At 36.4% G+C, this 26,703-nt stretch overlaps 3 protein-coding genes across 3 annotated transcripts; 1 reads left to right on the top strand and 2 right to left on the bottom strand.

Annotated features, from left to right (window-relative positions):
• Positions 1 to 8,254: 8,254 nt before the first annotated feature.
• On the bottom strand, positions 8,255 to 9,561 carry LOC120163314. The gene is made up of 3 exons (XM_039173281.1): positions 9,457 to 9,561; positions 9,319 to 9,379; positions 8,255 to 8,553 (listed from the first exon to the last, which is right to left on the bottom strand). Exons 1-3 carry the CDS (start codon positions 9,517 to 9,519, stop codon positions 8,336 to 8,338), a joined length of 342 nt encoding a protein of 113 aa, XP_039029212.1. The 5' UTR covers positions 9,520 to 9,561; the 3' UTR covers positions 8,255 to 8,335.
• Positions 9,562 to 10,321: 760 nt separating this feature from the next.
• LOC120163315 (cyclin-H1-1-like) lies at positions 10,322 to 13,638 on the bottom strand. Its single transcript, XM_039173282.1, has 12 exons — positions 13,485 to 13,638; positions 13,321 to 13,371; positions 13,015 to 13,087; positions 12,807 to 12,925; positions 12,642 to 12,715; positions 12,185 to 12,305; positions 11,987 to 12,100; positions 11,610 to 11,687; positions 11,334 to 11,392; positions 11,155 to 11,239; positions 10,958 to 11,046; positions 10,322 to 10,858 (listed from the first exon to the last, which is right to left on the bottom strand). The coding sequence occupies exons 1-12, from the start codon at positions 13,542 to 13,544 to the stop codon at positions 10,783 to 10,785; spliced, it is 999 nt and encodes a 332-aa protein (XP_039029213.1). The 5' UTR covers positions 13,545 to 13,638; the 3' UTR covers positions 10,322 to 10,782.
• Positions 13,639 to 22,006: 8,368 nt separating this feature from the next.
• LOC120163303 lies at positions 22,007 to 25,164 on the top strand. The gene is made up of 4 exons (XM_039173272.1): positions 22,007 to 22,822; positions 23,442 to 23,783; positions 23,882 to 24,221; positions 24,314 to 25,164. The coding sequence occupies exons 1-4, from the start codon at positions 22,628 to 22,630 to the stop codon at positions 25,162 to 25,164; spliced, it is 1,728 nt and encodes a 575-aa protein (XP_039029203.1). The 5' UTR covers positions 22,007 to 22,627.
• The last annotated feature ends 1,539 nt before the right edge of the window (positions 25,165 to 26,703 follow it).

A 26,703-nucleotide genomic window follows, 5' to 3' on the forward strand; every position in this document is an offset into this window, starting at 1 on the left:
TCACATTACAATGTTATTTAATATATCATCACATACAATCTAAAATTATAAAATATATTTACAATATTATATTTCAAAGAAGGTGTTTTGAGTATAAAAGATTGGCGAGAGAATAAAGAGTCAAACAATTGATGTGAAAAAAGAATTTGTAAACAATTGTACTCAAAAGACTAAATTGAGTAAAATGTAAAGTTAAAGGACTAAATTAAAAAAAATAGAGTATATTTATAGTAAAAAAAATAAGATTGAAGTTACATATGTATTCTATAGTGGTAGGGGAGCATGTAGTTTAAATTTGGTCAAAACATACTTAAAATGAACGATGAATTGAAGAAATACGGAAATCATGCAAATTGAGGGGCTGAATTGAAAAAAATAAAAAAATTATTATCAAAATTTGAATTGAAAATACATATATATTCTATGATGGTTTAGGAGCATGTGGTTCAAATTTGATGAAAATTTGAGTTAAAATAAAGGAGGAATTGAAGGAATAGGAAATTAGGGACCAAATCGCAAATCTATCAAAATACTCATCTAAATTTTCAGTTTTTTGAGTTACTCAAAATTTTGAAATTTCAACTTGACTTGAACTCGAAAACCAAATTATAATTCAAATTGACTCAAATAACTCGAATAACTTGAAATTGAAAAAAAAATCAATTATTTGAGTCTAGTCGAATTTTATTAACCCCTACTCATGTTATAACTTCAAGGGACGGAAATGAACACTCTGTTGTAATTTGCAGACAAATAAAGTGACAATGAGGTAATCAAACACTAAAACCCTATTATCTTCAAACTATGTCCTCTCGATTCTAAAATATACAGACGTGCATGAATCTCCACCACTTGTTTCAAGTAAGACAAACAATATTTTAAGCTAAAGAGAGTATACTTGGATACCACAAAAAGGCAATACAAACCCAGATTATCAGGGTAGGGTACGTTTTCAGAAATTTATGGGGATAGTGGGTGGAGGGGACCAATAATTGAAATAATCCTATAAAAATTCATCTCAAAATTCATTTTGTTACATTTCATTTTTCACTATGTATAAAAGTATATATATATAAAATGTTTGATCAAACAACTTACATCAAATTCGATACGTTTTAGATTAAAAAATAATGTATATCCTCAAAATTTAAATCAATTGTTCGATGTTAATCAATTGGATATCACGTGAATGATCAATATAATAAAATCCGTAATTCATACAAATGATATATATAGAAAGCTTGTGTAATATAAAGAGGTACGTATCTAAGCTTAGGATCAAAAGTTACTAAAAAAGGGTGAAGAACAAAATCGATTGCTGCCAATAGCCAACGTGGGTCGGATCATGAAGCAAATCCTGCCACTCATTGTTGAAAATACAAGTTACACCGAAAGTACAACTTTGAAAAAGGGAATGATAGGCACCGAATTAGGTGTAGTTTTTGTTGAATATTTTACATGGGAAAATTGTTTTTTAATCTATGGACTTTAGGGTATTTACAAGATTAGTCCTTAAGCTTAAACTATAAATACCCTAACCCATTTAGCTTCAAATACATCCCAAATCATTCTAGCTTTCTCCCAATACTAGAGAATTTAGAGAGTTTCTTGAGAGTTATTTTCTCCTTTTTATCAAGAGAGAATTGTCATTGTTTTCTCATTGGTAGATCGAGAGCAGATGTAATTCCTATTTCTCATAGTGAAATTCTTCTACCGTTGTCCATGGTTTTTACCCTATATTATTTAGAGGTTTTCCACGTAAAATTTGTGTCTTCTTTATCTTCATTTTTATTTTCTCAAATTATCAGTTGCGATTTTGCTCTATCTGATAGTTGTATTCCGTAATAATTGGTATCAGCGCCAAATTAGAGTGTGTAATATCTACTTATTGTCTTTGTGGTTGCCATCAAAAGGTGGATCCTCCAACTTAAGAAAGTATGAAGGTATTACCCATTCTTTGAAGGTTCCAGAGAATTATTCACGAAGTGAAATAGTGGGAGCTATCCGAAATAGAAGCTATGGAAACGAAATTTGATATTGAAAAGTTCAATGCGAGAAATTTCTCATTGTGTAAATTGAAGATGAAGGCCATCCTGAGTAAAGACGGTTGTCTAGCAACTATCAGTGAAAGGCCGGTAGATTTCATAGATGACAACAAATGGATCAAAATGGACGGGAATACTATGAAAAACTTTCATCTAGCATTAGCAGATGAAGTATTGCCAAGTATCGAGGAAAAGAAGACATATAAGGAGATATGGGATCATCTTACCAAACTGTACGAGGCCACATCGTTGCACTTAAACACATTGAACACTTTATTTTCTTAGCTTACATCTTTAAGATGTACAATAGGATTGTTGGAATCTAGGCAAAAATTCCAATCCACAAGGCAATACCGCAAACACTTCAGATGATGGAGATGCTCTATATTGTGAAGCGTCAACCACCGTGGAAGGCAGAAAGAGATTTGCAGATATATGGCTCATTGATTCAGGAGCAACATATCATATGATCTCAAGAAGAGAATGGTTCCATCATTATAAACCTGTCTCAGGAGGATCTGTGTATAGTTGTAATGATCATGCCTTAGAGAATGTTAGCGTGAGAACCTTCAAATTGAAGATGTATGATGGACAATTAAAGTTGTTCGAGATGTGCGGCACGTGAAAGACCTGAAGAAAAATTTATTATCCTACGGATTGTTGGATAATAATGCAAGCAAGATTGAAACACGAAAATGAATCATGAAGGTGTTCCATGGAGCGTTTGTGATGATGAAAGGCGAAAAGATAGCAACAAACTTGTACATGTTGAAGGGAGAAACTTTGCTAGAAGTAGAAGCCTTTGTTGCCTCATGTAGTTCAGATTCTGCAATGCTATGACATCAAAAACTTGGACACATGTCAGAACAAGGAATAAAATTCCTTGTGGAGCAAAAGCTACTTCCAGGCTTAACAAAGGTATCACTTACTTTGTGTGAGCATTGCATAACAAGTAAGTAACACCGATTGAAATTCAACACATCAAATTCTAGAATTAGTTCACTCTGACGTATGGCAAGCACCAGTTATATCCCTAGGTGGAGCAAAATACTTTGTCTCATTTATTGATGACTACTCCATGAGATGTTAGGTGTACCCTATTAAGAAGAAGTCAGATGTGTTTTCAACTTTCAAAAACTTCAAAGCGCGGGTGGAACTTGATTCTAGAAATAAGATCAAGTGTTTTAGAATAGATAATGGAGGAGAATACACAAGTAAAGAATTTGATGACTTTTGCAGGAAAGAAGACATCAAAAGACAGTTCACAGTGGCAAATACTCATCAACAAAATGGAGTGGCAGAGCGGATGAACAAAACCTTGTTAGAAAGAACAAGAGAAACGTTGAGGGCTGCAGGCCTAGAAAAATCATTTTGGGTAGAAGCAGTCAATACCGCCTGATATTTGGTGAATTGAGCTCCATAAACTGTAATAGAGCTGAAGACACCAATGGAGATGTGGACTGGTAAATCAACTGATTATTCAAACCTCCATGTATTTGGAAGTATTGTGTATGTGATGTACAACTCCCAATAAAATTCAAAGTTTGATCCAAAATCCAGGAAATGCAAATTCTTGGGGTATGCTGATGGTGTAAAGGGGTATCGCTTGTGGGATCCCAATACCCGTAAAGTGATCATAAGCAAGGATGCTATCTTTGTAGAAGATAAACTACAAAGAAAAGAAGATGATGATAGCGTTGAAAAGTTAGAGACTACACAGATACATGTGGAAAAAGAGTTTGAACAAGGAGATTCTTCTGAAGCAAAACCAACACATGATGAACAAGAAACAGAGAGTTCTGAAGCTCCAACAACTCGTCAATCAGATCGTGTGAGAAGATGCCCCAATTGGCACTTAGATTATGTTATAGAATGAAATATTGCATATTATCTTTTAACATAAGACGATGAGCCATCAACTTACCATGAGGCAATAAACAAATCAGATGCTTCACTATGGATGATGGCGATGTAAGAAGAAATTGAAGCCCTTCATAAAAATAATACATGGGACCTTGTGCTACTACCACAAGGAAGTAAGCCAATTGGTAAAAAATGGGTCTTCAAAATCAAGCGAAATGGTGATGATCAAGTGGAGAGGTACCGTGCAAGACTGGTGGTCAAAGGATATGCTCAAAAAGAATATATTGATTTCAATGAAATATTTTCTCCTGTGGTTGACTAACAATAGTTCGAGTAGTCTTGGCAATATGTGCTATATTGAACTTACATCTAGAGTAGCTAGATGTTAAAACAACTTTTCTTCATGGAAATCTTGAAGAAGAAATTTATATGCTCCAACCTGAAGGTTTTGAAGAAAAAGAAAACAAAACTTGGTTTACAAGTTGAACAAATCTTTGTACGGTCTAAAGCAGATGTCGAGGTGTTGGTATAAGAGATTTGATTCTTTCATTATGTGCCTTGGATACAACAGACTTAACGCAGACCCTTTTACTTATTTCAAGAGGTTTGATGATAACGATTTTTTTATATTGCTGTTGTATGTGGATGACATGTTGGTTGCAAGACCCAACAAAGATCATATTAAAGGATTGAAGGCACAACTGGCTAGGGAATTTGAAATGAAGGACTTGAGATCAGCAAACAAGATTCTAGGGATGCAAATTCACCGAGACAGAAGTAATAGGAATATTTGGCTTTCACAAAAGAATTACTTGAAAATGATCTTGTCACGATTCAACATGTAATATTGTAAGCCAATTTTTACCCCTCTTCCTATTAACTTCAAATTATCCTCTAGTATGAGTCCTAGCAGTGAAGAAGTAAGGATGAAGATTTCTCGAGTGTCGTATGCATCAACAGTGGGAAGTTTAATATTTCGCTATGATATGCACAAGACTAGACATTTCACAAGCAGTGGGAGTGGTTAGTCGGTACATGGCGAATCCAGGTAAAGAGCATTGGAATACATTAAAGAGGATCCTAAAATACATCAAAGGGACCTCAAATGTTGCATTATATTATGGAGGATCAAATTTACTTATCAATGGGTATGTTGATTCTGACTATGCAAGGGATTTGGATAAAAGTAAATCTACAACAGAATATGTGTTCAAAGTTGTTGGTGGAGCTACAAGCTAGGTTTCAAAATTGCAGTCAGTTGTGACTATATCCACAACAGAAGCAGAATATGTAGCAGTTACACAAGCCAGTAAAGAAGCAATTTGGTTGAAGATGCTATTGGAGGAGCTTGGACACAATCAAGAGTATGTCTCTATGTTTTATGACAGTCAAAGCGCCTCACATCTAGCAAGGAATCCAACATTTCATTCAAGGACAAAATACATACAAGTTCAGTACCATTTCATTCGTGAAAAGGTGGAAAAAGTGACGGTATATATGCAGAAGATCCATACCAAAGACAACATAGCAAATTTCATGACGAATGCTATCAATGTTGATAAATTTACTTGGTGTTGATCCTCTTGTGGCCTGTCAGAAACGTAAGCAACATGATGGTACAAGGTAGAAAGAATGGTGTGAAGATATGATTGTTCCAATCAAATCTTCAAGCGGGAGATTGTTGAAAATACAAGTTGCACCGAAAGTACAACTTTGAAAAACGTAATGGTATGCACCGAATTAGGTGCAGTTTTTGTTGAATATTTTACATGGAAAAATTGTTTTTAGTCCCTGAACTTTAGGGTATTTACAAGATTACTCCTTAAACTTCAACTATAAATACCCTAACCCATTTAGCTTCAAAATCATCCTAAATCATTCTAGCTTTCTTCCAATACTAGAGAATTTAGAGAGTTTCTTGAGAGTTGTTTTCTCCTTTTTATCAAGAAAGAATTATGATTATTTTCTCCTTGGTAGATCGAGAGCAGTTGTAATTTCTATTTTCTCATAGTGAAATTCTTCTACCGTTGCCCGTGGATTTTACCCTATATTATTTAGGGGTTTTCCACGTAAAATTTGTGTCTTATTTATCTTCATTTTTATTTTCTCAAATTATCAGTTGCGATTTTGCTCTATCCGATAGCCGTATTTCGCAACACCTAGTGCCAAGCTTTTAATCTGAGGCTAAACAAATAATGCAAGAGTGTGCAATCGAGTTCATAAGCTTCGTGACGAGCGAGGCATCCAACAAGTGTCGGAAGGAGAATCAGAAGACAATGAACAGAGACGATGTATGTTAGGCGTTGAGCGCTCTAAGGCTTGACAACTATGTCGAGGCCATCGTGAGGTACTTGTATAAGTATAGGGAAGCTGAGAGAGAGAGAGAGAGTAATAGCTAGCCAAAACAAAGAAACAAACAACTCTCGAGATGAAGATATTGAATAACTGGATCAAAGTGGTCAACCATCTCAACAGGCTAATGAAACTCAGACTCCATTGATGAACATATTTATATTGTATTGTACTGATATATATTGTAAACATGTTTTTTTTCTAGGTTTAAATAGGGGGCCTAGTGCTTGTGAAGACTTGATTAACACAAGTCATTTACTACTTCGCTTGTGACTAGTTGATCGATCTCTTTTAAGCTTTGATAGTTTGAACTAAGATAATTTTTTATCTCTTTATCTATCTGGATGTAATTAAAGTTGAAGTTAGGGGTCAATTAAAAAAAGTTAAAGTTAGGGGCGAGTAAAACTTGATTCAATTTGAAAATTTGATTTGAATCGACTTAAAAAGTTTCAAATAAAGTTTAGATGATGAAATATGACTTGTCAATTCGACTAACTCGAATCAACTTTAATTCCTCCATAATTCCTCTTGTCCCTAATTCTTTTGTTGTATTAAGTCTATTTTTGACCGAATTTGAATCACATGCTCCTATAACACTATAGAATATATGATAAACTACTCAAGTGTCCACTTAACTATGGAGTTGGTGTCGATATGATCATCATACTTTCAATTTTGGCAATATGACCACATAACTAGTATTGACGTGACAATTAACAAAATTAATATAATTATACATTTGATTCTCAAATCCTTCAATTAGGAGGAAACACATGTCAATATTTGCTTGTGTCCTATGTCATAATTGACATGTGTCAACACCAAATTGAAGGGTTTTTTAATAAACTAAATTAAAATTAAGATCAAATTGATTGAATGTATAAGTATTAAGGACCAAATGTGTAATTATACCAATTTTGTTAACTACCGCGTCAATACTTCCGTTAAATGCTAATGACAAGTGGCTTGATTGAAACCACTTAAATAGTTATGTGGTCATATTGCCAAAATTGAAAGTATGATGGTCATATCGACACCAACTCTATAGTTAAGTGATCACTTAAATAGAAACGCGGATGGTTCTAACTATTGTTTCACAATTCATGAGTAGGCCTGTAAACGAACCAAACGTTAAGTGAACAGTTCGACGGTAAGTTCGTTTATGTCCGTTTATTTATTAAACGAACAAACATAAACAAAATTTTATGTTCATTTACTTTCGTGAACATTCAATAATATGTTTGTTTATATTTGTTTGTTTATATTTGTTTGTTTATGTTCAACTCAATCTCCAAACTCATTTAAAATATTAAGATGTAATAAATTTTAACCTTGAACCCATTAATATTTTAAAATTCAATTAATTTTAAACCAGATAAAAATACCCAAATAAGTTAAAGAAAATATAAATCCTAAAATTATTTGAAAAGAAAAATCATATTCTCAAATACAAACCCAATTAATTTTACGTTCGTTCGTTTATGCTCATTCGATTGTGTTTATTTACGCTCGTTCGTTTGTGTTTGTTTACGCTCGTTCGTTTGTGTTTGTTTATCATTTTAACAAAAAATGAACGAACACGAACAACCTACATTCCTTAGCGAACGAACACAAACGATAAATTTTGTTCGTTAAGTTCATGTTCGTTCGTTTGTTCGGCTAAACACAAATGAACGAACATAAAAATACCTTCGTTTGAATTCGTTCGATTCATTTACATGCCTATTCACGAGTAAAGTGAAAATGCAATTCAAATCTTCACGTAAATGCACCAAATATTCCAAAATTTTGTGTCATGAAGTATTACTCCGCAGAGGCATTCATCAATGGTCTCGAAAACTTCTATTTCTCTGGACCAAGTAAATCAAAGTTGTATTATGTGAAAGATTTTGTGGTAAATATGATTGCTAGGTTAAATTTTACTGCGGATGCCATTGGCAACTCCAACCATGACATTCCTGGAAAGGATGAACAACTTTGAAAAAATCACCATATTCATCAACTAATCATGGAGAACTTGTATCGTTTTACCGTTGCATACAAAAACCATTCATGCAAAGTTTGGAACGAATCGACTATTCCGGTCGACATATAGAAGCTTCTACAAATCCCCAACCATCATCAATATCAGGCCCTACCCAATAACCGATTACATCAATACGAGTACAAGAACTTGCATTCGAGCTAATCGAAACATTTTCATCGAAACGCTTTGACATGGCAGTCAGATAATGCTCACCATTGGCAGAAGACATGCTTTTGTTTGAGCTGCAGAGGGTCAGAAAATATGATGCTGCAAAATAGAAATCCATAATATCAGGTGCATTATAAGCACACAATCATAAACATAAGGCCAAATGTACTGTTCTCAACATAGCAACAATCATAAACACAGTCCCAATAACTGTTCTTGCAAATCAAATTGGTAATTCAAGTGACACATTTGCTGCTTTTTACTCTTTTTTCGGTGTAGATAGCCGCGTGGAACTTCACTATATCAAGAGTTAAGCCAGGCCAGACCCCTAAATAGAGGAGCAAAGCTCTCCCAATACTATTTCTTCATCCATAAGACTCGAAACCAAGACAGAGCATCGAGCTCCATTCCACTCGAAACCAAGGGAAGCTTGTAAAAAAATGTAGTATGCATTTTGGAGTGGGCTAATGATGTTGAGATATGATGAGTACATTAATGATTGCAGAGAACTTGAACTTTCGATCACATTAAAACTTAATTTTTTAAGGAATCTATCCCCAATCCACATGAAAACCCTGGAACAATAAAAAAAATGCCAAATCTATTGAACTCAACAAGGGCTCAAGCAAGCTAGACACAAATTTAGGTTTCAACAAATAAACATTTCCATGGAAGAAGTTCATCACTAGTTCAGCTGTGAAAACCCAGTATCTGAATTCACTTAATTTTAAATACCATGTTCACTGCTAGTTTAATATTATGGAAAAAACAACATAGAATCATATAAAAGAACCATGTTTTCAAGTTCCTGAAAAATGAGATACCCTGCAAGCTAAAAAGGAAAATAAAAAACTATAAAATGACCTTTATTGGTAGTTGCCAAGCCTGGAAATCTGCAGAAAGCTGATTCCTTTATATATCTACCCTGAATAAAAACAATTAAACAACAAAGAGAGATATTGAGAGGAAACAAAGGGGTGTGGCATTCGAAAGAGGGAGTACCTTAAGTGGGTTTTGAAGGGAACAAAGAGGAACCGAGAGGCTTAACGAAACGAAGCACGCCATTCAAAAGCTTCTGTTTGAAGAATTAGTTAAGAGAGATTTCTGGGTTTAAGGTTGAAGAAATATGATATTTCCATAAAACAAAGAAGCTCCCGAAACGACAACGTTTAGCAGATTTGTGAACTGAGATAAGTGTCTCCAATATTTTTTTTTTGGTCTGGGACCTCTTCTTAGAGATGACAATTCGATTCGAATTTGATAGGTTTTAATCTGATATTATAAGGTCGAATTTTTATTATTAAAATATCATTTTCGGGTCGGGTGGGTTATAAAGGGTGAGGTCGGGTCGGATTCAAAATCATGGTGAAAAAAATTTGATCCGGCCCAACTGGAGATAATAATATCATTTTCTTTTATATATTTACAGATAATTAGGTATCTATTTGATCGAGTAAAAATAAAATTATATATATATATATATATATATATATATATATATATTTGTGTAAGATGAAATATATTTGTACTCCCAAAATTCAATTCAGATGTTAAATCAAATGAGACATCCATAAACTCGGATTAGGTCAGATGGTTGAGGTATATCATATTGTTTTTTTTATCAAATTATTCTATCAGTTCATTTACTACGTTAAAGTTGTGAATTTAATTTCTTTATTTTAATGTAGTAATTTTTAATCTGAATGATAAGTTTTTGTACTATATGTAAGTTGTATATTTAGTTCATATTCTCTAATTTAATTATTTTAAGTTCTTATATTTTAGTCATGTTATTCATTAGGTTCCTAATCAAAATTTCAAATTTCTAAAAATAGAGGGACTAAATCATAAAAAAATCAGAAATTGGCAATTAAAAAGTAATCATTTCTTCAATGTAATAGAAATGAACAAAGCATCTTTGATGTTGTGTGATGGATTTGAGAGAGAAATTACAGACAAACAAGTCCCATGTTGCCAAAAGTTTTAATTCAAGCCAGAATTCACTTTCAAGTAACAAAAACCTATGTTCCATCATATGAAACCAGAGCCCAATGGTCAGCAACCTCATATCAAACAGGGTTTAGCTATTTCCCCAAAGGGTCTGATCACCATACAGAATGTACTGATGTCTGCAACACGAACTGACTCTGCCGTAAACATCTTGTTTCGATAGCCCTTGTTAACGGTTTGACCTTGCTATTCCCGGCCTCCTACCAGACTGCTGCTATCACGATAATCTGGGCTATAAACAAATCTTGAGAGGAGTTAAACCAAACCACTGACTTGATCAAACAAGGTCAACTCCAATGTGCATGCGAAAATATACGGTTAAGCAAGGGATGGTCCATTCTGAGCTTCATTTGAACTCCTATGGGATTTGTGCCTTTTCTTCTCCCGCTTCTTACTGTCGTTACAAACTGATTATCAGCATGAATCCACATAGAAAGTAGGTATAAAACCAGATAATCTTGTATCTAAATAGAACGAATTGTATGGAACATACTCGTCGTGCGAGCTATGCCCCCAACAAGATTTCAGTTTCCGGTTTATGTGCTTCATATCCTTTTCTGTGGGGAACTTGTATTTCGTAACCTATATATATGTTGCCAGCAAAAGTATATAAATAAATCAGTGAAACGTAGCATGTATATATTGCTGAACTGGATTTATGTCAAAAATCAGATCACAATGAAACTATACCCAAACATCTATAGCATTTAGTGATTCTATAAACTGCAAAATGCTGTGCTCGGAATTCTGGCGTGCGAGAAGACTTCTTAGGTATCTGCAAAGGACATGACACACAAGTTGGATGAATTGTAAAATATTATTTTATAATAATCCTATGAGAACTTCATGAATTAAGAATCAGGTAATACCCCTCAAAGTCGAGAACTCTATGCATCTCATTCGCGCTGCGTAAGGCAGCCAGTGCCAACTGTAACATAGCAACATACAAAGCAAAGCCATGAGAATCATATTATAGGAAGTTTAATCGATCCATGATACAGATTTGACCATTGCAAATATGAAGATGCATAACAGTTGGCGCATTACAATAAGGCCATTCCCAAAGATATTCTCCTAGACTATCAATCGAATAAAAATATCGCAAAAAGATACACTCAGAACGGAGCCTGAATCAGAAAGAGCACCTGGCCGGGAGGAAACAGATGTAGAGCATCAGTAAGCATAATTTTGTCAACTTCCATCCTAGCAGTTTCTTGCAAATCCTATGCAATATTAACAAAACATATATTACTTGGAATACATTTAAGAAGATAAAGTCATGCATTTACTATTTTGGAGGCTAGATATCGCCGACATTAGGTTATTTTCCTAGCCATACTAGTAGTAAAGGTATGAGCTTGGCAACAGTATAGGGATCATGATTATATTGACCACATACTAAGAGTTTCAAATTTTTTTTAAAAAACTGCTGAAATAAAGATGGAATTGCATAAACAAATAAGCGGCAAAGCAAATGATTTCCCAAATAACAACTTAAAGTTTACTTGTAAAAGTATTTTACAACAATAGAAGGAAAAACAAAACAATAATTGCAAACTGAACCCACCTCCATGTCATTGACAAAACCTTCAACTGAACGATAGGGTGCAAAAACAATGAGATCAAATTCCAGACTCTGCAAGTCAATATATGTACTTTTTACAAACACAAGCCACAACAAAAAGACTAAACGAAAAAGGAAGAAGAATGGTAGCCATGCCTGATACACAACCATCTCGTAATTGAGAATCATCTGATGATCTTGAGAAATCCCCTTACCAAGCTCCTCTGCCGATACATGATTTTCTTCTATCTTACAGGCTGCATACACACAGGTTAACCTACAGATCAAAAGAACAATTGTATTATTTTCAAAATAAACTTTCTAATCAATTGTGATTATCAGTCAAAAGAACGTATCATCTAGCACCACATATCAAAAGGCAAAATCAGTGACAAGAAAAAGATCCAAAAGACACTTTCACTTGACCCAAATTAAGGAAGGTAGGTGAGGATGGATATATCAACATAGTTCATGATGCATATTTCTAACAATAGTCTAAAGCACATATCAGAATGGTGCATACAGCATATCACATGCAGAGATAACAAGCATTAGAACATATATATATATATATATATATATATATATATCTGAAAGAGTATAAGAATCATACATTATATGTTTTGGATGATGTTCCATGACCGACCACTGCAGATAAAACCTTTTGAAGTAAATTAGTGCTGTCGCCTGCAAAACGTTAACCAGAAATAGAAGCACATCAATCATGACCTTGTCCTTATTCATGAGTATGTTATCTTAAAAAAAATGGAATAAGTACCTGAATTTTATTGGGAAAGTAGAATGCACTACAAACTTCTCGAAGTTTGTTCTCATAAAACACCCGCATGAATTGTTCTTCTTCAATGTTAAGAGGTTTTGGACGAGAATGCTTGTCGGCTAACACGAAAAATCAAAATACCATACCGTAAGCTCCATGACCAAGCACCTCACTATGGAGCTAAAATGAAATAAGAAAATAAGTTTACCATTATCCCTCGCAATTGGTTCAGGGTACGACATCGAACCTTCTGCGTCTACTTCCATTTGTGTTGTTCCATACTTCAGAACAAACAAGCAAATCAGCTTCAATAAGATGAGCAATGAGAGAAAAAATCCACAAGGAATGCATTCAATGGCAGGTATTTGTAACTGATAACATTAAACAATGCTTCTAATGGAAAGTAATGAATGGAATTCAACACCAACTTTAACTAATTTACTATACAAACACGCTCTCGAGCTCGTGCATACACAAACACGCATACAAGTGAAAACCAAAGGCTCTGCCATACCTTCTCCAGTGTTTGTATTGCTCTTTGATTAGCAGCCTTGTATTTCTCAACCTATAAACAGTGAAAAGAAGAAGAGAAAAAGGCATTGATATGAAAGGTAATTGGTTTTTCCTTACATTTACGAGACAACGAAAAAAAATTCTTTTCTTTTTCATAGTATTTACCAGTTCTTGAGGAGAGAAGATCCACTTAACTCTGTGAGTCGATGTATGAAAATCAGCCATGGTTAGACTCAGCAACTCGGTAGCCCTGACTCAGCAATTCGATCGCAGCTAGGCAAACAATTCCTCCAGTCACTCTGAAATCTCCCAAATTTAATTAGTCTTTCCAAATTCAGATTCGGGTTCTAACCCCGACCCGGAACCCGACAACTTCAATCCGCATCTAAGCAGCCCATAAACAATTCTTGAAATTAATTTGGGTTAAACTCATGAGACAACCTCAAACTATGGCTTATATTCTAAATTGATCGCTTAATTCCAAACAGTCTGATTGAGTCATCAAAGTGTTAGTTATGCATCAATCAGGTCATTTTGTCAACTTCATTGTTAGCTTGGACGTTAAATGTCAACTCAAATCTAACGTAGAACATATTTAACAAACGTAAATTAAATGACAAATATGTGTATTTAAGATATAAACATTTTAGATTTAACGTAAATTGTAATGACATTATCTATACTTAATCTACATGTTTTAAAATGCTACATATTCAAGGGAAAAATTAAGATTGAACTTTGGAAGGGATCAAATTGTTAGATTTAACGTAAATTGTAATGACATTATCTATACTTAATCTACATGTTTTAAAATGCTACATATTCAAGGGCAAAATTAAGATTGAACTTTGGAAGGGATCAAATTGTTTAACTTGAAAAATTAATATCTATTAGGTATATAAACTCAAAAATTAAGATATTAAGATCTAATTTGAATATTACTTAAACTTATAAAGGCTTAAATTATCATTTGACAACACTCAATATATATTTAGATTCAGATACGATATATATATACATATATATAATAAGAGGAGAAGAAAGGAGTGCTCAAAATCTAATTCAAAATCTAATATGAAACAAGATTCAAACGATGCTTTTATCAGTACATCACATATTTTAATCCGATGGCATGACATATTTTGATGCAAATAGAAATCCACTAATTTTATTAAAAAAAAAAGTAAAATTTTCAATAAAGATTTACTAAACACATAGTTAGGACATTTCCTATAATCATAAATACAAGAAATTAGCCACTTGAGATCATTTAAGAATTATATAAGGAAAAGATTAAAAATTCATCTAAAAAGCTCAAACAAAATATATACAAATAGATTTGACTGAATCGACAAACAAACCACAACATGAGATCAAACTATTGAAAGATCACTAACAATCATAAATCAGAGTCGAGCATCATGAGAAAACTATCTCCGAACGCAAATCGTATATCCAAATGTAACCCGATGGTCCAACGTAGAAAAAAAATCAACATAATAACAAATTGTTAGTGTGAAATGACTCGGTCTCGTGGAGTCGGTCTCTTAAACAAGGAGGTGTTTGCAGTAGGGGGAATGTTAGTGTGCAATGATCTGAAATGAGCTGGTTGCTTAGCTGGCTTCTCATAGTTAGTTTGTTAGAGTTAGTTAAGGTTGTTGTTAATAGTTGAAACTACTAGAGCTTCTACTAGAGTTTATAGAATTGCTTCTATCAATTGTATAAATATAGCTCTTTGTGATTGAGAGGATAACATGTATCATTCGCCAAGATCTGGAGTATCTTGCTATCCGTTGCTCGATATTTCTCTCGTTTTACCTTACGTGATGCATGGAAGCTTGGTTCTTCTTGATAACTGATTTTGCTGGTTGCAAGGTAGTTGCAACTCTTGGAGCGTTGTAAGTAGGTGGTAAGGTGTTTTTTACTCAGCTTCTTGTTGATTTCTTGCTCGTTACCTCCCTATGGCCTCCTCTTCGGCTAGTTTAACAGTTCAGCATATTTCTAAGCATGGTATTGTGAAGTTGTCTGAGAGCACTTATCTCTTGTGGAAACATCAAGTAATGTTGATTATTGATGGATATGGATTGTTGAAATATGTGTCTAATGATGCTTCTGCTCCTAGTGAATCTATTATGAACGAGTCAGGACAGGAAGAAGAAAATCCCGCCTCTGTGGTTTATAGGCAGCAAGATAAGCCGTTAGCGTCTTGGATCCTAACCACAGTAAGTACGGAAGTCCTTCCTCACCTCACTGGTCTGACATCCACACTCACCATTTGGAGTGCCATCACAAGACTTTTTGGTGCAAGGTCTAGTGCGAAGGTGACTACTCTTAGACATAGTCTTCATTCGCAAAGGAAGGCTGGTTCGACCGTAAGCGAATATCTAGCCAAGGTAAAATCCATTTGTGACATGCTGAATGCTGCAGGAAGTTTAGTAACTGAACAAGAATACGTCAGTATTCTCTTAATAGGATTATCCATGGAATTTGAGTCTATCATTGCTATAGCCTCGTGTGATTCTTTATCGTTAGACGTTTTAACCGAAATTCTTCTTGACTGTGAAGCTCGACATAAACTTTTTCTGTGTGAGAGTGCATCTGTTAATATGGCAAATCGTTCTGGTGATAAGGATTCTCAAGAATCGAGTTCCATGGCTGGCAATACTCAATCTCAATCGTATTCTAATCCAGTAAGGAGTCAACAAAGTGACAGCTTCTGTGATAGAGGTCGTGGTCACTTCAATAACTCTAATCGACCTCGGTGTCAACTATGTGGAAATTTTGGCCATGTAGTTCATAAGTGCTATCAAAGTTTGATCACGAGTACTCTGGGGTGGCTGACTCCTCTGTGTCAGTTAATGATGGGTTGAAACAGTCTCGCAGTGTCTTAGGTGACAAGTAGCAGACTACTGCTAGCGTTCACGCATATGTTCACTCGATGAGTCCTGGGTTTCCTCAATCTCCTATGTTTTTTACCATCCTGTTACTAACTCAGTTTTTTCCCGGTTTGTAGTCGTTTGGATCAGTGCCCTATTATCAGGGTAGTCACGTGTTCCCTCCTCAGGTCACGTATCCGGTGTCAATGGTTCCTATGAATGCAGTTTCTGGTGATCCTTCATTTGGCCCCAGTGCTGGGAAGAACCCTTTTAGTTCTTCAATGTCCTCCTCACCAACAGCTTTTGTCTCCACAGTACCTTCTGGTAATGTTTCAATCAACACTGCTGACACAATCTGGTATCCGGATATAGGAGCAACACATCATGTCACCAATGATCTATCTGTGTTTAACTCTGGTACTACTTACACAGGTAAAGATACACTGCTTATGGGAAATAGAGAGGGTGTTAAGATCTCTCATATAGGACAATCATGTTACTAAGCAACTCGGAGCCCTTGTTATTACAAAATATGTTGCATGTGCCGAGTATAAAGAATAATTTGTTGTTCGTGTCACAGTTCACTTGTGACAATAAGGTTTTTATCGAGTTTCACCCGTTTGAATGCTTTGTGAATGACATACAGACTCAGGAGGTTCTGTTGAAAGAGAGGCTCACGCGTGATGGACTATATCAACTGCTGCCACACACTACAAGGGACTCCAGCTGGCAGTTGAACCATATCTCGAAAGCATCCAACTCACTAGATTTGTGGCATAAACGTCTTGGTCACTCCTCGATAGCTGCTGTTCGAGCTGTAATGAAGGCGTGTAAAATTGTCCCTAGTGAAAATAAATTGTATCGTGTTTGTACAACTTGCTTACAAAGTGTTGAATTATGTTTCGATATAACAAATTTAAAGGCAAAATGTTTTTGGACTTGAATTGAATTTATTCAAAGTTTAAAAAAGGTTTCAAAAATAATTCAAAGTCCATTAAATTTGGATTTGAGAAAAAATGCTAAAGGGTGTCAAAGTGCATCCATGCACCCCTGCAGTGCATCCATGCACCCCCTGCAGTGCATCCATGCACTCCTGCAGTGCATCCATGCACTCCATTTCGAATGCACTTAATGCATCGATGCACCTTGTTGTGCATCCATGCACGAAGGCTCCAACAGCTAGTAACAACTAGTTTATTTAAATTTAATGAATAGGTATCGATGCACCATGATAGTGCACCGATGCACCATGTTATGGGCAGCCTTTTTGAGTAGAAAAATCATCCCCAAATGGCTCCAAAACATCCCCAAATGGCTCCAAAACATCCCAACGACTATATACAACATCAAACACATTCCAAGCTATAAATACAAGCTAAGGACACTTGAAGAAAAAATAGAACAACTATCCAAGCAATCAAACACAAGAGAAGAGTTTTTCATTATTATTTCATCTTTCTCTTGTAAAACTTTTGTTCTTGTGAGCTTAATTCTTGTAAACACCTACCTTAGAGAGGTTTTCTTGTTTACATTTGTTATCCTTTTATAAAGGGGAAAGGTTCTATTTTAGCCCCAAAAAACTAGGGAGTTGTAAGGTTATCTCTTTGTCCTCAAAAGAAAGAACAAATTAGTGAATTTGTTAGAAAATCCTTGGTGAGGAGCTAAGGTAGTGGACGTAGACTTTGGTTGAGAAAGTCGAACCACTATAAATCATTGTGCAATTCTCTATCTTTCAATCTCCTTACTCCCTAAACACAAAACCATTCCGACCCCTCTTTGCAAACCGTTCCGGTTGTCGATTCGAGCTTCCAAAAATCCCAACACAAAGCAAAGCTCATAAACTTCCATTTTGTACATCTTTAACTGAATATAATAAACTGTTTTAGTTGGTTGTCTAAGATGTATAGGGTCCAGCGCCAATTGTTTCTGCTGATAGGTTTGCTTACTATGTCTCTTTCATAGATGTTTATCTGCTTAAAAGAAAATCTAAAGTTATGCAATGCTTCCTTAATTTTTTCAAGATGATTGAAGTTCAGTTTGACTCTAAAATTAAAGTCTTACAGACCGATGAAGGTAGAGAATATCAAGCCCTTAAAGGCTGGTTTCTAGCAAATGGTGTTCAACAGAGGGTCTCGTGTCCAAGTACCTCTGAACAGAATGGGAAAGCAGAAAGGAAGCATAGACACGTTGTTGAAAAGGGTTTAGCTTTGCTAGCTGGGGTTATACTACCTTTGAAGTTCTGGAGTTATGCCTTTGTCTCAGTAGTACACTTGATAAATCGACTGCCAACTGAAGTGTTGAATGGAAAATCACCCTTTGAGGTTCTTTACCAGCAAGTTCCAAATTATTCCATGCTTAAAGTCTTTGGGTGTGCTTGTTTCCCTTTTTTGAGACCGTTTAATCAACACAAGCTGGATTTCAGGTCGAAACAATGTGTATTTCTTGGTTATAGCTCTTCTTACAAAGGGTACAAGTGTTTAGATGAGAATGGGATGATTTTAATCTCACACCATGTTGTGTTCGATGAAGAAGTGTTCCCTTATTCTGAGGGAAAGTCAGTTGTTCAAAGCCATGGTAACACGAGTCCCTAGGTCAGCGTTTTACCTATAATACAGTCAATTAAAGGTTCAGATCAGACTGTCAACGTAACACCAAATTCAGCCCGTGACTGTAGGTAGCATCCTGGCACGTGTCTGCCTGATCCGTCACCAGCAGTTGCTGCTGTAGAGGATAGTGTGTATGCTGATGATGGTTTAATAGCGTCTACTGAGGAAGTTGATCCAGGACAGCCTGAGTCTCATGCATCAAGTAATAATGTTGTTGAAAATAAGCTAGGATTCTGTGAAGGATCACAACCTGATGGAGAACAATGTGGTGTAGAGCAATGTAACGTTCATCCTATGGTAACCCGAAGTAAGAGTGGAATTTAAAAACCTAAAGTTTTTCAAGTGGCCTGCTTTGATAAAGATCCAAGGACGATTCGAGAAGCCATGAACAGTTTGGAATGGAGAGTTGCAGCTCAAGCCGAATATGATGCACTAGTAAAAATACACATTGACACTTGTTTCTCTCCCAAGTGGTACAAAACCAGTTAGTTGCAAGTGGATTTTTAAAATCAAAAGGAATGCTGACGGTTCCATAGCAAGGCACAAAGCTCGACTTGTGGCCAAGGGTTTTCTACAATAGCCATGAGTTGATTACCATGAAGTTTTCAGTCCTGTGGTCAAACCAGCGACTGTACGTGTTGTTCTGTCACTTGCATTATCGAAGGGGTGGTCGTTAAGGCAAGTTGATGTCAATAATACGTTTCTAAACGGAGTCTTAGCTGAGGAGGTATATATGATGCAACCCCCAGGGTATGAGCAAGGTGATGGTAACTTGGTCTGCAAACTCAACAAAGCCATCTACGGGTTGAAGCAGGCTCCTCGAGCGTGGTTCGATAAACTCAAGCCGTATTTGGAGGATCAAAAATTTGTCTTGTCAAGGTCGGATGACTCACTTTTTGTCAGGGAAACTGCTGGCAACATTATATATTTGCTCGTGTATGTAGATGATATCATTGTTACTAGAAGTTGTGAACAAGAAGTACATGGTGTGATTAATAAACTCAATGGTCAGTTTGCTTTAAAAGATCTGGGGGTTTGAATTTTTTTCTTGGAATAGAGGTATGTCGAACAGGTGGTGAAATCATTCTAAGCTAGCAGAAGTACATACGTGATCTCATGTGCAAGAGTGGCCTCGAAGATGCTAAAGTACTCCCCACGCCTATGGCTATGGGTTGCAAATTGACTATTGATACCGGGTCACTGGTTAAGGATGCTACACAGAATCGGAGTATAGTCGGTGAGTTACAGTATGTTGTTATCACTCGTCCCGATGTTGTCTTCGCAATGAATAGGGTATGCCAATTCATACAGTCTCCGTGTGATGTTCATCTTCAAGTGGTAAAGTGCATATTAAGATACTTACAGGCCGCTGTCGACTTTGGTCTTTGATTTTTAGCATCACCTCGCTTGTCCTTGACAGGGTTTGCTAATGCAAATTGGGGATCAGATGCAGATGACAGACGTTCGACCTCCGGTTACTGCATTTATTTTGCGGGGAATTTAGTTTCCTGGGACTCTCGTAAACAGCAGGTTGCAGAAGCTGAGTATCGCAGTGTGGCGTGTGCTGCTGCTGAGATGAAATGGCTTGAGTCCCTTCTAAGTGAACTACGTGTGACTGTTCATGGCAAATCTGTCTTGTGGTATGATAATTCTAGTGTTGTTGCAGTATGTGTGAATCCAATTCTTCATTCCAAATTTAAACATATTGAGCTTGATCTGTTTTTTGTTAGAGAGATGGTGGCTGCTGGAAAACTCTCTGTTCAGGAGGTTCCTGCTTTTGAACAAGTGGTTGATGTTCTAACTAAACCATTGTCTGCTCCTATGTTTCTTAAACATCGACAGAGGCTACTTGTGTCTCAAATTCCAGAAAAGTCTCAGATTTCAAGAGTTGAGGAGTAAACAAGTAGAATATGCAGTACGGGGAGTACTAATGCATGGTGTTGCGTATACCTCGGTCTCGTGTAAAGATGGTTTCTTAAATAAGGAAGTGTTTGCAGTAGGGGGAATGTTAGTGTGAAATGACTCGGTCTCGTGGAGTCGGTCTCTTAAACAATGAGGTGTTTGTAGTAGGGGGAATGTTAGTGTGCAATGATCTAAAATGAGTTGGTTGCTTAGCTGGCTTCTCATAGTTAATTTGTTAGAGTTAGTTAAGGTTGTTGTTAACAGTTGAAACTGCTAGAGCTTCTACTAGAGTTTCTAGAATTGCTTCTATCAATTGTATAAATATAGCTCTTTGTGATTGAGAGGATAACAATCATATAATAAAGTGAATTCAGTAGTCTTGCTTCTTGTTTCTGCCTTGTTTCCTTTATCTCTTCTTGTGTCTGTCGAGTATTATAGTCAAACTACATTCTATGAAAAATAAATAAAAAAGAACGACCAAACAACCGATAGAGAAAATTGAAAACGTGCCAAAAGGTAGAAAAAAATATGCTATAAAAATAGAGAAAAACTTGTTATGATGGCAAAGCTATTAGAAATTAAAAAACAATGAAAAATAAATATATGATATAAGAAAATAGATTAAAAATAAAGAATACCGATAATCGGACATCAATACCAAAGTTGGTTTCGCCGCCAACCAACAAAACTAAAAAATGGATCAAGCATCGTTCGATAAAGATGATATGAAATATTTTAAATTAAACTAAAAATCTAGGGCTTCAAATCACGGTTCGAAAATGTGATAGTGCCCGCGAAATAGCGGTTTCGCCGTCGTTCGAGTTACCTTCTACACCCGCAATAGTACCCGCGACGGCCACAATCACGGTAAATTCGAAATGACCGAAAACGCGACCGTGACCGCAATTTAAAACCCTCGTAGCCAGTGTTTTCTTTGTTAGTATTCGATTGTTTTAATATTCATCTGCAAATCCATCAGCTATGCATTCATCTGTTGGAAGTTTTAATTAGCACCGTCTAATGGTTCGATCAAGTTCACCTTCATCGAGCGATGTTCTTTCATTTCTAGACACGGGTTTCAATCTCTAAGTTACATTTTTTTTTTCTGCCTGATGGTTTAAAGTTCACTGGGGTTTTAATGAATCTGACATTTGGTGATTTGTTGTTGAGGACATAACAGATTCCTGGTTAATTTGTGCTTGTATGTCAGATCTTTATCTGTTAGCTATTTGCAGTTGAGTTTATCTCACTCTTATTTCCTACTTTTCACAGATGGAAACAGTTCGGCTGGATCCTAATTGCAACCTTGCTGAAGAAAGCATCTCCCGGGCTGTTTCTTCCCCCAGATTCTCCCGATATAACTGATATATTCGGCGATCCACGATTAAGTCCGAGAGTTGGCAATGAATACCAGGTGGAAATTCCTCCCATAATAACAGGATCTGATCATCTTCGGCTTTTGATGGACCCTCTTGACTCTGAAGGCATTCCTTATCTTGCCCATTCCTTTCTGTTAGGCTGACCTGTGCCTGTCACTTGGACCCATGAACAAGATACTGATTTCGAGGATGAAGGCAAGGGAGGTCTTAGTAAGCTCAATGATGGAAGTAAGTTGGACAAGTCTGACAAATCTAGAAAGAACAGAAAGGGCCAGATTTGTAAGAGGAAGAAAAGTTCTGAACTAAGTGCTGAACAGCCGGATGCTAGGTTGGTCGATGAAAAGAGTCGAATGCTGAGAACCTTGAATGTGGAATCGCAAGTAAAACTAACTTATTTCGACCATGTGAAGGTAAAAGGTCTCATCTAATTCCAGGTTCATCAGACCATTCCTGGAGTGATACAGAAGTGGACGGATTTCTTCTTTGTTTATATATATTTTGGAAAGGATTTCCAGCTGATAAAACGATTCATTGAAAGCAAGGAAATGGGGGATATATTGTCATTTTACTATGGTGCATTTTATAGGTCTGACAGATACTGCAGATGGTCAGATGGCCAGAAGAAACGAACTCGAAAAAATGTATATGGACGAAAAATCTTTACGGGATGGAGGCAGCAGGAACTGTTATCTCGGTTGCTCACCCATGTCCCTGAAGAAATACAAAATGATCTGCAGGAGGTAAACCTGATTTACTCAACATGTGCTTATTTACTAACCACACAGATTCAACTAAGTGTACGTTAACTGCATGTCGACGAATAAAGTACTAGTTTAATATATCGTACTTGATTCCGTATGCACTTTGCTGATTATTGTAGGACATCAATTTTTCTATGCTTAACTTTTCAATATGTCCTACTAGGCCATTCTTTAAGGACTAGCCCTCCACTGCTTAAGCAAATCCAAATTTGTTCCAATCTATTGTGGATTAGGAAACACTTTCGAACGTAATTTAACTCTTTCAGTCCTGTAATCTGAATTAGGAAGGTTCCATGGTTTCAATGCAAGATTCATGCCCGCTTTTCAAAATAATCAGTTATTGTTTCTCCTGTACTGGTGGCTGCAATTTATCAAAACAGATATGCTTATGAGTTTTCTTGAGAATCGTCTGACATGATCCTTTAGTCAGTTTTGATAAACAATCAGAAGACATTAGTATAGTCTTCTAGTTGGTTACCGAAAATTAATTGATTACATTTGTAAACTAAGGCTGTGCAATCATTACTCTTGTAGATGCCTTTATCCTGCTTGACCGAGTTTACATATCCGTCATTCCTATTTCATCATCTATTTGCAGGTCTCTAAATCATTTGTGGAAGGGAGAACTTCACTTGAAGATTATGTCTTTCATTTAAAGACTAGTGTCGGCATATGTGCTCTTGTAGAAGCTGTAGGTCTTAACAAGGGGAAGGAAGATCTTGCTGGCCTGGCCATGGAGCATCTGAGGACCACTCAAGTGTCCCCCGAAATACCATCTGGGAAGGCTTGTGCATTTCTTACATCTGGTGATGTTATCAGGTTCTTAACTGGAGGTTTTCGACTGAGCAAAGCTCAATGCGATGATATTTTCTGGGAAGCAGTTTGGCCACGCCTGCTTGCAAGAGGGTGGCACTCCGAGCAACCTAAGAATCAGTGCTCTGTCAGTTCCAACCATTTCCTAGTCTTTCTTATGCCCGTAGTGAAGAAGTTCTCAAGAAGAAAACTTGTTGAGGGAAATCACTACTTCGATTCTGTTAGAGTGATGTTTTGAGCAAAATTGCATCTGAGCCAACACTTATCGAGCTTGATGCTGAAGGAAACGGTATAGGGAGCTGCAATGAAGAAAATGGGTGCATTCCGGGAGAGTCATCGGATGAGGGCGATCCTCCTAATCATAAGCCTTGTTATCTCAAGCCCCGTGTCTCCATTTTTAGTTCAAATCACATGAAGTTCACAATTATTGATTCCAGTTTAATGCATGGAGGAAAAGCATCTAAGATGAGAGAACTGAGATATTCACCAGTTGATTTGATGTTTATATCAAAACCAATGCGGAAGAATGCTCAAGATTCACGGAAGGTAATGCTAATCGAATGCTGTCAAAAGGCGACAAGCACGTTACTAATGCTCACCATCGCGAGGGCAAAATAGCTAGCTCTACTGCAAGCGACAGTAAATTCTCCATTGTAGATAGCAGTTTGCTCCATGGAGGAAAATCATCCCGGGTGAGAGAACTCAGATGTTTACCAGTTGAGTTTGAAATTTCTTCCAAAGTTGGCAACTCTTCAGGAGGAGATGAAGACAATTCAAGTGGCAATTCTTCCGATGAGCAGGAGCAAAAGTTTACTGATATACTATCAAGTCATGGTTCAATTGCCACGTATATGAAGCCTAGTAGCAAGCTAGTTACTGCTATTAATCTGTTGAAATGCGATAAGAAAAACAGTGAGGGTAAATATGATAATGACAGTTCGAATAAAAAACTAAAGATCTCATGTATTGCAGACCATGATTTGTTGATTCACCAGGATGAGAAGACCAATAAATCGGACGATACCAGGTCAAAGCGGAAAATAAAGCACCAGTTCAGTAGAAGAGCTAAATCTAGTCATGCTGTTAGTTTAGTTCCCCCGGAAAAACGAAAGAAATTAGCTGTATTTTCTAATACAGAAGCTAATGAGAAATCTTCTGCTTTGTCAATTGGCTTAGCTTCTCGAGTGAAACAACAAAACTTAACCGCTTGTTCGAAGACAGATAGAAGTCACCTTACTTGGAATATCTCTGGTAATCCAATTCATTTAGTTTCTCCTGTAAAGAGACAGCGATTAAATGCTTGTGCTAAGACAGAGCAACGTTGCCTCACTGAAAAGTTTTCCTCCGCCACTAGTGAACAAATGGGGCTATGCAGCGATGGTGTTCTCGGTACGAGTCATTTCCATGACAAAGTATCATCTGTTAGTTCTTCCGCCGAAGGCAATCCAGAATCCATGGAGACTCCTCAAGGGAGTAATAAGAAGCTTCCACCCCCTTTTATCGATTAGTTCAAGCCCACCCTTGCTTCCTCTGGAAGCGCAGAATGGTGAACCAGGAACGATGGAAGCCAATGGCAGCCAGTTCAACATTGTCAATAATCATGCAGATTTGTCAATAACTGCTCCTAATGTTTGTGCCAAAGAACAACAACCTATCATGAACGGCCAGAAGCAAAGCAAAAGAAGCAGACCATCGACCACCAGAGCGTTGGAAGCTCTTGAGAGTGGCTTCTTCAACATGCGCAGGCAACAAAAAGTTAGAGCCGGGCTAGCACAAGCAACCCAATTTTCAATTCCTTCCTGAAAGGCATGCAGTAGAGTCAAAGCAACATCAAAGCACTAAAAACGAGTATACAGAGGAAGGAAAAGGCGCCGATGGTGTGTTTATTTGTTCCAAAGATGTTATGAACAATCCTCCTCAAGTGAATAGCTAGCTAATATCATCAAGTTCTTTCATCTGCCGACATGTCGCGTGGTCCATTGGCTGATGGATGCCTCAAACATCTCCTATGGAGAGGTATTAGCTTCCATTTTTTTTTCTTTGCACATAGTGAACCCTTTCCGAAAAAAAATGAAACATCAGCTTTTGGTTCGTTACGATCAGAAGCCATATCTGGATTAGCACAACAAACATCTTTACATGGTAATTTTGCCCTCCTTATTAAGAAATCTGTTTCAGATGTTAATGTTTAATCAATGTTTCTACTTCAGTTATATTTTGTTCCTATAACTAATATAGCATTGATCAATACAATCTCCTTCCATTAATGCTGAAGGTTTTACTTATTTGACCTAGACTGTAACCATCTATCCACCATTGTTTTCAATATCATTCTTAAATCGAACCGTAGTTTTACCGATATATGAGTCTAAGCATATTCAGATTTCACATCTGTTTTATGATCTATATTCGGTGTTTAATATAAATCGATGTACTTTAGGTCCAAAAAAAACAAGACCCCATTTCTACATGATGGTTTAGGGCTCTATCTATATCTTCATCCAACTAGGAAATCAAAGATTTACATCTAAGAGTTGCATTGATGAAGGTAACTTTGATATGAATAATCCAATGCCATCATACTTCAAATGATTGTTATTTTGAAAGAATTTGCATAGCAAATAATGTAAGGTGGGGCTACGCTACACCAACACACCCACCATGCAACTTCCCTTTTCTTTTTAATTTCTAAATTATGTCGGGCGGGCATATGATTTTTTTGATAAAGGGAGACGAACTTATAAAATGAAAGGGGAGCGAAAACATATTATCAATAAAAAAACGAAACTACTTAAATTATACGAGAATTTAAAATTTCAAGGACGATCGTCCCGTCAGTCCCTCTCGATTCATCTCCGATAGTGTTAATTATTTCTTGGGTTGGAGGGTAAAAGTTAAGTGAATTCAAGTAAGAGCCTATGGGTAGAATCATCCTTTCGAGAGACAAGAGAATCTTTGATTTCTGGTTGAAAGTAGCTTTTGCCTTAATTGCATTCTTTTTTCACAAAAAGGAAAACCAAAAAGCTCAAGTGAAAGCTCATTTCCAA

Source organism: Hibiscus syriacus, unplaced genomic scaffold, assembly GCF_006381635.1.
Source record: "Hibiscus syriacus cultivar Baekdansim isolate YM2019G1 unplaced genomic scaffold, ASM638163v2 tig00111440_pilon, whole genome shotgun sequence".
Lineage (NCBI taxonomy): Eukaryota > Viridiplantae > Streptophyta > Magnoliopsida > Malvales > Malvaceae > Hibiscus > Hibiscus syriacus.

Bases quoted from the DNA above. Each gene is read 5' to 3' on its own strand.
- LOC120163315 (XM_039173282.1), bottom strand. From the start codon at position 13,544: ATGGCTGATTTTCATACATCGACTCACAGAGTTAAGTGGATCTTCTCT. The intron at 13,372-13,484 runs GTAAATACTATG...CACTGTTTATAG, and splicing joins TCTTCTCTCCTCAAGAACTG to GTTGAGAAATACAAGGCTGC. The intron at 12,306-12,641 runs GTATGATTCTTA...TTTGATCTGTAG, and splicing joins CATCATCCAAAACATATAAT to GTTAACCTGTGTGTATGCAG.
- LOC120163314 (XM_039173281.1), bottom strand. From the start codon at position 9,519: ATGGCGTGCTTCGTTTCGTTAAGCCTCTCGGTTCCTCTTTGTTCCCTT. The intron at 9,380-9,456 runs GTACTCCCTCTT...GTTTTTATTCAG, and splicing joins CCCTTCAAAACCCACTTAAG to GGTAGATATATAAAGGAATC. The intron at 8,554-9,318 runs GTCATTTTATAG...TCTATTTTGCAG, and splicing joins CTTGGCAACTACCAATAAAG to CATCATATTTTCTGACCCTC.
- LOC120163303 (XM_039173272.1), top strand. From the start codon at position 22,628: ATGGGGGATATATTGTCATTTTACTATGGTGCATTTTATAGGTCTGAC. The intron at 23,784-23,881 runs GTCAGTTCCAAC...CGATTCTGTTAG, and splicing joins AACCTAAGAATCAGTGCTCT to AGTGATGTTTTGAGCAAAAT. The intron at 24,222-24,313 runs GTCAAAAGGCGA...TCTCCATTGTAG, and splicing joins GGTAATGCTAATCGAATGCT to ATAGCAGTTTGCTCCATGGA.